General features: G+C 54.7%; 1 protein-coding gene across 2 annotated transcripts in view; it reads right to left on the minus strand.

The window, feature by feature from the left end:
• The window catches only part of pabir2 (PABIR family member 2), a 104,041-nt gene that overhangs the window by 4,111 nt on the left and 85,006 nt on the right, over nucleotides 1-14,924 (minus strand). For both annotated transcript variants that reach the window (XM_072505995.1, XM_072505994.1), the window contains exon 9: nucleotides 2,982-3,078. In XM_072505995.1, the coding sequence (XP_072362096.1) occupies nucleotides 2,982-3,078 (97 nt within the window). The remainder of the gene's footprint in view (nucleotides 1-2,981; nucleotides 3,079-14,924) is intronic.

The following is a 14,924-nucleotide window of genomic DNA, read 5'->3' on the forward strand; positions in this document are numbered from 1 at the left end:
CGCAGCAGGGGGTGTACACATCTGGTAATTCCTGTCCACTGGTACACACTATAGTGTGGGGTAGTTGATGCTGTTTGCCAGGAAGTGCCCAGCATCACGGAAATGTGTCCTGTTGCTGAATCCGAGTTTGCAGACACAGAACTACAATTGAGGGAGACAGATTAACCCATCAAGTCATAATCCCATATACAAATTTATTAAAGTTACTGAGCTGAGTCTGACAAATCTGTTAGAGTTCTTTGAGGAAGTAACAAGGAAGTTAGGCAAAGGAGAATCAGTGGACGTGATTTATTTAGATTTCCAGAAGGCCTTTGTCAAGGTGCCGCATAGGAGACTGTTAAATAAGTTAAGAGCCCATGGTGTTACGGGTAAGATCCTGGCATAGATAGAGGATTGGCTGACTGGCAGACGGCAGAGAGTGGGGATAAAGGGGTCTTTTTCAGAATGGCAGCTGGTGACTAGTGGTGTGCCTCAGGGGTCGGTACTGGGACCACAACTTTTCACAATATACATTAATGATCTGGAAGACGGAACTGAAGGCAATGTTGCTAAGTTTGCAGGTGATACAAAGATCTGTAGAGGGACAGGTAGTATTGAGGAAGCAAGGAGGCTGCAGAAGGATTTGGACAGACTAGGAGAGTGGGCAATGAAGTGGCAAATGAAATACAATGTGGAAAAGTGTGAGGTTATGCACTTCGGAAGGAGGAATCTAGGCATAGACTATTTTCTAAATGGGGAAATGCTTCGGAAATCAGCAGCACAAAGGGACTTGGGAGTCCTTGTTCACGATTCTCTGAAGTTAATGTGTAGGTTCAGTCGGCAGTTAAGAGGACAAATGCAATAACAAAGAACAAAGAAATGTACAGCACAGGAACAGGCCCTTCGGCCCTCCAAGCCCGTGCCGACCATGCTGCCCGACTAAACTACAATCTTCTACACTTCCTGGGTCCATATCCCTCTATTCCCATCCTATTCATGTATTTGTCAAGATGCCCCTTAAATGTCCCTATCGTCCCTGCTTCCACTACCCCCTCCGGTAGCGAGTTCCAGGCACCCACTACCCTCTGTGTAAAAAACTTGCCTCATACATCTACTCTAAACCTTGCCCCTCTCACCTTAAACCTATGTCCCCTAGTAATTGACCCCTCTACCCTGGGGAAAAGCCTCTGACTATGCATGCCGTATGCCTTCTTGACTACCTTCTCCACCTGTGTTGCCCCTTTCAGTGACCTGTGGACCTGTGCACCTAGATCGCTCGGACTTTCAATACTCTTGAGGGTTCTACCATTCACTGTATATTCCCTACCTGCATTAGACCTTCCAAAATGCATTACCTCACATTTGTCCTGATTAAACTCCATCTGCCATCTCTCCGCCCAAGTCTCCAAACAATCTAAATCCTGCTGCATCCCCTGACAGTCTTCATCGCTATCTGCAATTCCACCAACCTTTGTGTCGTCTGCAAACTTACTAATCAGACCAGTTACATTTTCCTCCAAATCATTTATATATACTACAAACAGCAAAGGTCCCAGCACTGATCCCTGTGGAATACCACTAGTCACAGCCCTCCAATTAGAAAAACATCCTTCCATTGCTATTCTCTGCCTTCTATGACCTAGCCAGTTCTGTATCCACCTTGCCAGCTCTCACCTGATCCCGTGTGACTTCACCTTTTGTACTAGTCTACCATGAGGGACCTTGTCAAAGGCCTTACTGAAGTCCATATAGACAACATCCACTGCCCTACCTGCATCAATCATCTTTGTGACCTCTTCGAAAAACTCTATCAAGTTAGTGAGACACGACCTCCCCTTCACAAAACCATGCTGCCTGTCACTAATACGTCCATTTGCTTCCAAATGGGAGTAGATCCTGTCTCGAAGAATTCTCTCCAGTAATTTCCCTACCACTGACGTAAGGCTCACCGGCCTGTAGTTCCCTGGATTATCCTTGCTACCCTTCTTAAACAGAGGAACAACATTGGCTATTCTCCAGTCCTCTGGGACATCACCTGAAGACAGTGAGGATCCAAAGATTTCTGTCAAGGCCTCAGCAATGTCCTCTCCAGCCTCCTTCAGTATTCTGGGGTAGATCCCATCAGGCCCTGGGGACTTATCTACCTTAACATTTTTCAAGACGCCCAACACCTCGTCTTTTTGGATCACAATGCGACCCAGGCTATCTACACACCCTTCTCCAGACTCAACATCTACTAATTCCTTCTCTTTGGTGAATACTGATGCAAAGTATTCATTTAGTACCTCGCCCATTTACTCTGGCTCCACACAGATTCCCTTGCCTATCCTTCAGTGGGCCAACCCTTTCCCTGGCTACCCTCTTGCTTGTTTGCATTCATGTCGTGAGGGCTAGAATACAAGACCAGGGATGTACTTCTGAGGCTGTATAAGGCTGTGGTCAGACCCCATTTGGAGTATTGTGAGCAGTTTTGGGCCCCGTATCTAAGGAAGGATGTGCTGGCCTTGGAAAGAGTCCAGAGGAGGTTCACAAGAATGATCCCTGGATTGAAGAGCTTGTCGTATGAGGAACGGTTGAGGACTCTGGTTCTGTACTCGTTGGGAGTTTAGAAGGATGAGGGGGGATCTTATTGAAACTTACAGGGTACTGCGAGGCCTGGATAGAGTGGACGTGGAGACGATGTTTCCACTTGTGGGAAAAACTAGAAGCAGAGGACACCATCTCAGACTAAAGGGACGATCCTTTAAAACAGAGATGAGGAGGAATTTCTTCAGCCAGAGGGTGGTGAATCTGTGGAACTCTTTGCCGCAGAAGGCTGTGGAGGCCAAATCACCGAGTGTCTTTAAGACAGCGATAGATAGGTTCTTGATTAATAAGGGGATCAGGGGTCATGGGGAGAAGGCAGGAGAATGAGGATGAGAAAATATCAGCCATGATTGAATGGTGGAGCAGACCCCATGGGCCGAGTGGCCTAATTCTGCTCCTGTCTGATGGGTGCTCACCAGGCGCCAAGTTCTGGAAAGTGTGAGGCATCAGAGGACAGCATGTTTGTGGTTCCTTGGAAAAGTCGCTTTGGTTGGCTTTCAGATTCCATCTCACCTGGAATTGCACAAGAGATTAATCATTAATTATTAAAAAGATGAATTATTAGAGCTGCAAACACACTTTATCTTTGCACAAAGTGTCAGCGATGGTTCAGTGGGAAGCACTGCCACCTCAATCTGAAAGTTAATGAATCAAATCCAGGCTGAGAGACAACTGCACTGGAGATAGCAACGGGACTCTCCCTTCCTGAGGTGAAGTATTGACGCTGGGGCAGGATTCGGGGACTTTCACTGCAGCAAAACTGGTGCTGAACGTGGACCGATTTTGTTACTATTGAGGGGCGCGTGGAACACAGCCCATTCCAGTGAGAAACGGTACGGGATTGGCCGGGTCTGTGATTGACACTCGGGAGGCTGACAAGCTGCACATCCACATTACACTCCCCACACACACTCATCCCAGCCGCACACACACATTACACTCCCCACACACTCATCCAAGCCGCACACACACTGCACTCCCCACACACACTCATCCAAGCCACACACACACATTACACTCCCCACACACACTCATCCCAGCCACACACACACATTACACTCACCACACACACTCATCCCAGCCACACACACACATTACACTCCCCACACACACTCTTCCCAGCCACGCACACACATTACACTCGCCACACACACTCATCCCTGCCGCACACACAAATTACACTCCCCACACACACTCTTCCCAGCCGCACACACACATTACACTCGCCACACACACTCTTCCCAGCTGCACACACAAATTACACTCCCCACACACACACATCCCAGCCGCACACACACATTACACTCCCCACACACACTCTTCCCAGACACACACACATTACACTCCCCACACACACTCTTCCCAGCTGCACACACACATTACACTCCCCACACACACACATCCCAGCCGCACACACACATTACACTCCCCACACACACTCATCCCAGCCGCACACACACATTACACTCCCCACACACACTCATCCCAGCCGCACACACACATTACACTCCCCACACACACTCATCCCAGACACACACACATTACACTCCCCACACACACTCATCCCAGCCGCACACACACATTACACTCCCCACACACACTCTTCCCAGCCGCACACACACTTTACACTCCCCACACACGCTCATCCCAGCCGCACACACACATTACACTCCCCACACACACTCTTCCCAGCCGTACACACACATTACACTCCCCACACACACTCCTCCCATCCGCGCACACACATTACACTCCCCACACACACTCATCCCAGCCGCACACACATTACACTCCCCACACACACTCATCCCAGCCGCACACACATTACACTCCCCACACACACTCATCCCAGCTGCACACACACATTACACTCCCGACACACACACTCATCCCAGCCGCACACACACTTTACACTCCCCACACACACTCATCCCAGCCGTACACACACATTACACTCCCCACACACACTCATCCCAGCCGCACACACACATTACACTCCCCACACACACTCATCCCAGCCGCACACACATTACACTCCCCACACACACTCATCCCAGCTGCACACACACATTACACTCCCCACACACACACTCATCCCAGCCGCACACACACTTTACACTCCCCACACACACTCATCCCAGCCGTACACACATTACACTCCCCACACACACTCATCCCAGCCGCACACACACATTACACTCCCCACACACACTCTTCCCGCCGCACACACACATTACACTCTCCGCACACACACATTACACTCCCCACACACACTCTTCCCAGCCGCGCACACACATTACACTCTCCGCACACACACATTACACTCCCCACACACACTCATCCCAGCCGCACACACATTACACTCCCCACACACTCATCCTAGTCGCACACACACATTACACTCCCCACACACACTCATCCCAGCCGCTCACACATTACACTCCCCACACACACTCATCCCAACCGCACGCACACATTACACTCCCCACACACACTCATCCCAGCCACTCGCACACATTACACTCCCCATACACACACATCGCAGCCGCACACACACATTACACTCCCCACACACACTCATCCCAGCCGCACACGCACATTACACGTCCCCCACACACATTACACGCCCCCCACACACTCTTCCCAGCCGCTCACACACATTACATGCCCCCCCACACACGCTTCCCAGCCGCTCACACACATTACACGCCCCCCACACACACTTCCCAGCCGCACACACTCATTACACGCCCCCCCACACACTCTTCCCAGCCGCTCTCACACATTACACGCCCCCCACACACTTTTCCCAGCCGCTCACACACATTACACGCCCCCCACACACTCTTCCCAGCCGCACACACACATTACACTCCCCACACACACTCATCCCAGACACACACACACATTACACTCCCCACACACACTCATCCCAGCCGCACACACACATTACACTCCCCACACACACTCTTCCCAGCTGCACACACACATTACACTCCCCACACACACTCCTCCCAGCCGCACACACACATTACACTCCCCACACCCACTCATCCCAGCCGCACACACATTACACTCCCCAAACACACTCATCCCAGCCGCACACACACATTACACTCCCCACACACACTCATCCCAGCCGCACACACACATTACACTCCCCACACACACTCTTCCCAGCCGTACACACACATTACACTCCCCACACACACTCCTCCCATCCGCACACACACATTACACTCCCCACACACACTCATCCCAGCCGCACACACATTACACTCCCCACACACACTCATCCCAGCCGCACACACATTACACTCCCCACACACACTCATCCCAGCTGCACACACACATTACACTCCCCACACACACACTCATCCCAGCCGCACACACACTTTACACTCCCCACACACACTCATCCCAGCCGTACACACACATTACACTCCCCACACACACTCATCCCAGCCGCACACACACATTACACTCCCCACACACACTCATCCCAGCCGCACACACATTACACTCCCCACACACACTCATCCCAGCCGTACACACACATTACACTCCCCACACACACTCATCCCAGCCGCACACACACATTACACTCCCCACACACTCATCCCAGCCGCACACACACATTACACTCCCCACACACACTCTTCCCAGCCGCACACACACATTACACTCCCCACTCACACTCTTCCCAGCCGCACACACTTTACACTCCCCACACACACTCATCCCAGCCGCACACACACATTACACTCCCCACACACACTCATCCCAGCCGCACACACATTACACTCCCCACACACACTCATCCCAGCCGCACACACACATTACACTCCCCACACACACTCATCCCAGCCGCACACACATTACACTCCCCACACACACTCATCCCAGCCGCACACACACATTGCACTCCCCACACACACTCTTCCCAGCCGCACACACACATTACACTCTCCGCACACACACATTACACTCCCCACACACACTCTTCCCAGCCGCACACACATTACACTCCCCACACACACTCATCCTAGTCGCACACACACATTACACTCCCCACAAACACTCATCCCAGCCGCTCACACATTACACTCCCCACACACACTCATCCCAGCCGCACGCACACATTACACTCCCCACACACACTCATCCCAGCCACTCGCACACATTACACTCCCCACACACACACATCCCAGCCGCACACACACATTACACTCCCCACACACACTCATCCCAGCCGCACACACACATTACACGTCCCCCACACACATTACACGCCCCCCACACACTCTTCCCAGCCGCTCACACACATTACATGCCCCCCCACACACGTTTCCCAGCCGCTCACACACATTACACGCCCCCCACACACACTTCCCAGCCGCACACACTCATTACACGCCCCCCCACACACTCTTCCCAGCCGCTCTCACACATTACACGCCCCCACACACTTTTCCCAGCCGCTCACACACATTACACGCCCCCCACACACTCTTCCCAGCCGCTCACACACATTACACGTCCCCCACACACATTACACTCCCCACTCACACTCATCCCAGCCGCACACACACATTACACGTCCCCCACACACATTACACGCCCCCCACACACTCTTCCCAGCCACTCACACACATTACACGCCCCCCCCACACACACTTCCCAGCCGCGCACACACATTACACGCCCCCCCTCACACTCTTCCCAGCCGCTCACACACATTACACGCCCCCCACACACTTTTGCCAGCCGCTCACACACATTACACGCCCCCCACACACTCTTCCCAGCCGCTCACACACATTTCACACCCCCCACACACTTTTCCCAGCCGCTCACACACATTACACTCCCCCCGCACACTCTTCCCAGCCGCTCACACACATTACACTCCCCACACACACTTCCCAGCCGCGCACACACATTACACTCCCCACACACACTCATCCCAGCCACACACAAACATTACACTCCCCACACACACACTTCCCAGCCGCTCACACATTACACTCTCCACACACACTCTTCCCAGCCGCTCACACACATTTCACACCCCCCACACACTTTTCCAAGCCGCTCACACACATTACACTCCCCCCGCACACTCTTCCCAGCCGCTCACACACATTACACTCCCCACACACACTTCCCAGCCGCGCACACACATTACACTCCCCACACACACTCATCCCAGCCGCACACACACATTACACTCCCCACACACACTCTTCCCAGCCGCACACACACATTACACTCCCCACACACACTTCCCAGCCGCGCACACACATAACACTCCCCACACACGCTTCCCAGCCGCGCACACACATTACACGTCCCCACACACACTCATCCCAACCGCGCACACACACATTACACTCCCCACACACACTTCCCAGCCGCTCACACACATTACACTCCCCACACACACACTTCCCAGCCGCTCACACATTACACTCCCCACACACACTCATCCCAGCCGCACACACATTACACTCTCCACACACACTCTTCCCAGCCGCACACACACATTACACTCCCCACACACACTCATCCCAGCCGCACACACACATTACACGCCCCCCACACACTCATCCCAGCCGCACACACACATTACACTCCCCACACACTCATCCCAGCCGCTCACACACATTACACGCCCCCCCCGCACACTTCCAGCCGCTCACACATTACACGCCCCCGCACACTTCCCAGCCGCTCACACATTACACGCCCCACACACACTCATCCCTAACCGCTCACACATATTACACGCCCCCCACACACTCATCCCAGCCGCACGCACACATTACACTCCCCACACACTCATCCCAGCCGCTCGCACACATTACACTCCCCACACACACACATCCCAGCCGCACACACACATTACACTCCCCACACACACTCTTCCCAGCCGCACACACACATTACACTCCCCACACACTCATCCCAGCCGCACACACACATTACACTCCCCACACACACTCACCCCAGCCGCACACACACATTACACGCCCCCCACACACTCTTCCCAGCCGCTCACACACATTACACATCCCCCACACACTCTTCCCAGCCGCACACACACATTACACGCCCCCCCGCACACTTCCCAGCCGCTCACACATTACACGCCCCCCACACACTCTTCCCAGCCGCTCACACATTACACGCCCCCCACACACTCTTCCCAGCCGCTCACACATTACACGCCCCCCACGCACTCATCCCTAACCGCTCACACACATTACACGCCCCCCACACACTTTTGCCAGCCGCTCACACACATTACACGCCCCCCACACACTCTTCCCAGCCGCTCACACACATTTTACACCCCCCACACACTTTTCCCAGCCGCTCACACACATTACACTCCCCCCACACACTCTTCCCAGCCGCTCACACACATTACACTCCCCACACACACTCTTCCCAGCCGCACACACACATTACACTCCCCACTCACACTCTTCCCAGCCGCACACACACTTTACACTCCCCACACACACTCATCCCAGCCGCACACACACATTACACTCCCCACACACACTCATCCCAGCCGCACACACATTACACTCCCCACACACACTCATCCCAGCCGCACACACACATTGCACTCCCCACACACACTCTTCCCAGCCGCACACACACATTACACTCTCCGCACACACACATTACACTCCCCACACACACTCTTCCCAGCCGCACACACATTACACTCCCCACACACACTCATCCTAGTCGCACACACACATTACACTCCCCACACACACTCATCCCAGCCGCTCACACATTACACTCCCCACACACACTCATCCCAGCCGCACGCACACATTACACTCCCCACACACACTCATCCCAGCCACTCGCACACATTACACTCCCCACACACACACATCCCAGCCGCACACACACATTACACTCCCCACACACACTCATCCCAGCCGCACACACACATTACACGTCCCCCACACACATTACACGCCCCCCACACACTCTTCCCAGCCGCTCACACACATTACATGCCCCCCCACACACACTTCCCAGCCGCTCACACACATTACACGCCCCCCACACACTCTTCCCAGCCGCTCACACACATTACACGCCCCCCACACACTCTTCCCAGCCGCACACACACATTACACGCCCCCCACACACATTACACTCCCCACTCACACTCATCCCAGCCGCACACACACATTACACGCCCCCCACACACTCTTCCCAGCCACTCACACACATTACACGCCCCCCCCACACACACTTCCCAGCCGCGCACACACATTACACGCCCCCCCTCACACTCTTCCCAGCCGCTCACACACATTACACGCCCCCCACACACTTTTGCCAGCCGCTCACACACATTACACGCCCCCCACACTCTTCCCAGCCGCTCACACACATTTCACACCCCCCACACACTTTTCCCAGCCGCTCACACACATTACACTCCCCCCGCACACTCTTCCCAGCCGCTCACACACATTACACTCCCCACACACACTTCCCAGCCGCGCACACACATTACACTCCCCACACACACTCATCCCAGCCACACACACACATTACACTCCCCACACACACACTTCCCAGCCGCTCACACATTACACTCTCCACACACACTCTTCCCAGCCGCTCACACACATTTCACACCCCCCACACACTTTTCCCAGCCGCTCACACACATTACACGTCCCTACACACACTCATCCCAGCCGCACACACACATTACACTCCCCACACACACTCATCCCAACCGCACACACACATTACACTCCCCACACACACTTCCCAGCCGCTCACACACATTACACTCCCCACACACACACTTCCCAGCCGCTCACACATTACACTCCCCACACACACTCATCCCAGCCGCACACACACATTACACTCTCCACACACACTCTTCCCAGCCGCACACACATTACACTCCCCACACACACTCATCCCAGCCGCACACACACATTACACGCCCCCCACACACTCATCCCAGCCGGACACACACATTACACTCCCCACACACTCATCCCAGCCGCTCACACACATTACACGCCCCCCCCGCACACTTCCAGCCGCTCACACATTACACGCCCCCGCACACATCCCAGCCGCTCACACATTACACGCCCCACACACACTCATCCCTAACCGCTCACACATATTACACGCCCCCCACACACTCATCCCAGCCGCACGCACACATTACACTCCCCACACACACTCATCCCAGCCGCTCGCACACATTACACTCCCCACACACACACATCCCAGCCGCACACACACATTACACTCCCCACACACACTCTTCCCAGCCGCACACACACATTACACTCCCCACACACTCATCCCAGCCGCACACACACATTACACTCCCCACACACACTCACCCCAGCCGCACACACACATTACACGCCCCCCCCACACTCTTCCCAGCCGCTCACACACATTACACATCCCCCACACACTCTTCCCAGCCGCACACACACATTACACGCCCCCCCCGCACACTTCCCAGCCGCTCACACATTACACGCCCCCCACACACTCTTCCCAGCCGCTCACACATTACACGCCCCCCACACACTCTTCCCAGCCGCTCACACATTACAAGCCCCCCACGCACTCATCCCTAACCGCTCACACACATTACACGCCCCCCACACACTTTTGCCAGCCGCTCACACACATTACACGCCCCCCACACACTCTTCCCAGCCGCTCACACACATTTCACACCCCCCACACACTTTTCCCAGCCGCTCACACACATTACACTCCCCCCACACACTCTTCCCAGCCGCTCACACACATTACACTCCCCACACACACTTCCCAGCCGCGCACACACATTACACTCCCCACACACACTCATCCCAGCCACACACACACATTACACTCCCCACACACACACTTCCCAGCCGCTCACACATTACACTCTCCACACACACTCTTCCCAGCCGCTCACACACATTTCACACCCCCCACACACTTTTCCCAGCCGCTCACACACATTACACTCCCCCCGCACACTCTTCCCAGCCGCTCACACACATTACACTCCCCACACACACTTCCCAGCCGCGCACACACATTACACTCCCCACACTCACTCATCCCAGCCGCACACACACATTACACTCCCCACACACACTCTTCCCAGCCGCACACACACATTACACTCCCCACACGCTTCCCAGCCGCGCACACACATTACACGTCCCCACACACACTCATCCCAGCCGCACACACACATTACACTCCCCACACACACTCATCCCAACCGCACACACACATTACACTCCCCACACACACTTCCCAGCCGCTCACACACATTACACTCCCCACACACACACTTCCCAGCCGCTCACACATTACACTCCCCACACACACTCATCCCAGCCGCACACACACATTACACTCTCCACACACACTCTTCCCAGCCGCACACACACATTACACGCCCCCCACACACTCATCCCAGCCGCACACACACATTACACTCCCCACACATTACACGCCCCCCCCCGCACACTTCCAGCCGCTCACACATTACACGCCCCCGCACACTTCCCAGCCGCTCACACATTACACGCCCCACACACACTCATCCCTAACCGCTCACACATATTACACGCCCCCCACACACTCATCCCAGCCGCACGCACACATTACACTCCCCACACACACTCATCCCAGCCGCTCGCACACATTACACTCCCCACACACACACATCCCAGCCGCACACACACATTACACTCCCCACACACACTCTTCCGAGCCGCACACACACATTACACTCCCCACACACTCATCCCAGCCGCACACACACATTACACTCCCCACACACACTCACCCCAGCCGCACACACACATTACACGCCCCCCACACACTCTTCCCAGCCGCTCACACACATTACACATCCCCCACACACTCTTCCCAGCCGCACACACACATTACACGCCCCCCCGCACACTTCCCAGCCGCTCACACATTACACGCCCCCCACACACTCTTCCCAGCCGCTCACACATTACACGCCCCCCACACACTCTTCCCAGCCGCTCACACATTACACGCCCCCCACGCACTCATCCCTAACCGCTCACACATATTACACGCCCCCCACATACTCATCCCAGCCGCACACACACATTACACTCCCCACACACACTCATCCCAGCCGCTCACACACATTACACTCCCCACGCACACTCATCCCAACCGCTCACACACATTACACGCCCCCACACACTCTTCCCAGCCGCTCACACACATTACCCGCCCCCCACACACACTTCCCAGCCGCTCACACTCTTCCCAGCCGCTCACACACATTACACTCCCCACGCACACTCATCCCAGCCGCACACACACATTACACTCCCCACACACACTCATCCCAGCCGCACACACACATTACACTCCCCACACACACTCATCCCAGCCACACACACTCTTCCCAACCGCTCACACACATTACACTCCCCAAGCACACTCACCCCAACCGCACACACACATTACACTCCCCACGCACACTCATCCCAACCGCACACACACATTACACTCCCCACGCACACTCATACCAGCCGCACACACACATTACACTCCCCACACACACTCATCCCAGCCAACACACACACATTACACTCCCCACACACACTCATCCCAGCCGCGCACACACATTACACTCCCCACACTCATCCCAGCCGCACACGCACATTACACTCCCCACACACACTCATCCCAGCCAACACACACACATTCCACTCCCCACACACACTCATCCCAGCCAACACACACACATTACACTCCCCACACACACTCATCCCAGCCGCACACACACATTACACTCCCCACACACACTCATTCCAGCCGCACACACACATTACACACCCCACACACACTCATCCCAGCCGCACACACACATTACACTCCCCACACACACTCATCCCAGCCAACACACACACATTACACTCCCCACACACACTCATCCCAGCCGCGCACACACATTACACTCCCCACACTCATCCCAGCCGCACACGCACATTACACTCTCCACACACACTCATCCCAGCCGCACACACACATTACACTCCCCACAAACACTCATCCCAGCCGCACACACACTCATCCCAGCCGCACACACACATTACACTCCCCACACACACTCATCCCAGCCAACACACACACATTCCACTCCCCACACACACTCATCCCAGCCAACACACACACATTACACTCCCCACACACACTCATCCCAGCCGCACACACACACTACACTCCCCACACACACTCATCCCAGCCGCACACACACATTACACTCCACACACACACATCCCAGCCGCACACACACATTACACTCCCCACACACACTCATCCCAGACACACACACACATTACACTCCCCACACACACTCATCCCAGCCGCACACACACATTACACTCCCCACACACACTCTTCCCAGCTGCACACACACATTACACTCCCCACACACACTCCTCCCAGCCGCACACACACATTACACTCCCCACACACACACATCCCAGCCGCACACACATTACACTCCCCAAACACACTCATCCCAGCCGCACACACACATTACACTCCCCACTCACACACTCATCCCAGCCGCACACACACTTTACACTCCCCACACACACTCATCCCAGCCGCACACACACATTACACTCCCCACACACACTCTTCCCAGCCGTACACACACATTACACTCCACACACACACTCCTCCCATCCGCACACACTCATCCCAGCCGCACACACATTACACTCCCCACACACACTCATCCCAGCCGCACACACACATTACACTCCCGACACACACACTCATCCCAGCCGCACACACACTTTACACTCCCCACACACACTCATCCCAGCCGTACACACATTACACTCCCCACACACACTCATCCCAGCCGCACACACACATTACACTCCCCACACACACTCATCTCAGCCGCACACACATTACACTCCCCACACACACTCATCCCAGCTGCACACACACATTACACTCCCCACACACACACTCATCCCAGCCGCACACACACTTTACACTCCCCACACACACTCATCCCAGCCGTACACACACATTACACTCCCCACACACACTCATCCCAGCCGCACACACACATTACACTCCCCACACACACTCATCCCAGCCGCACACACATTACACTCCCCACACACACTCATCCCAGCCGTACACACACATTACACTCCCCACACACACTCATCCCAGCCGCACACACACATTACACTCCCCACACACACTCATCCCAGCCGCACACACACATTACACTCCCCACACAC

This window comes from Scyliorhinus torazame, chromosome 5 (assembly GCF_047496885.1).
Source record: "Scyliorhinus torazame isolate Kashiwa2021f chromosome 5, sScyTor2.1, whole genome shotgun sequence".
Taxonomy (NCBI): domain Eukaryota; kingdom Metazoa; phylum Chordata; class Chondrichthyes; order Carcharhiniformes; family Scyliorhinidae; genus Scyliorhinus; species Scyliorhinus torazame.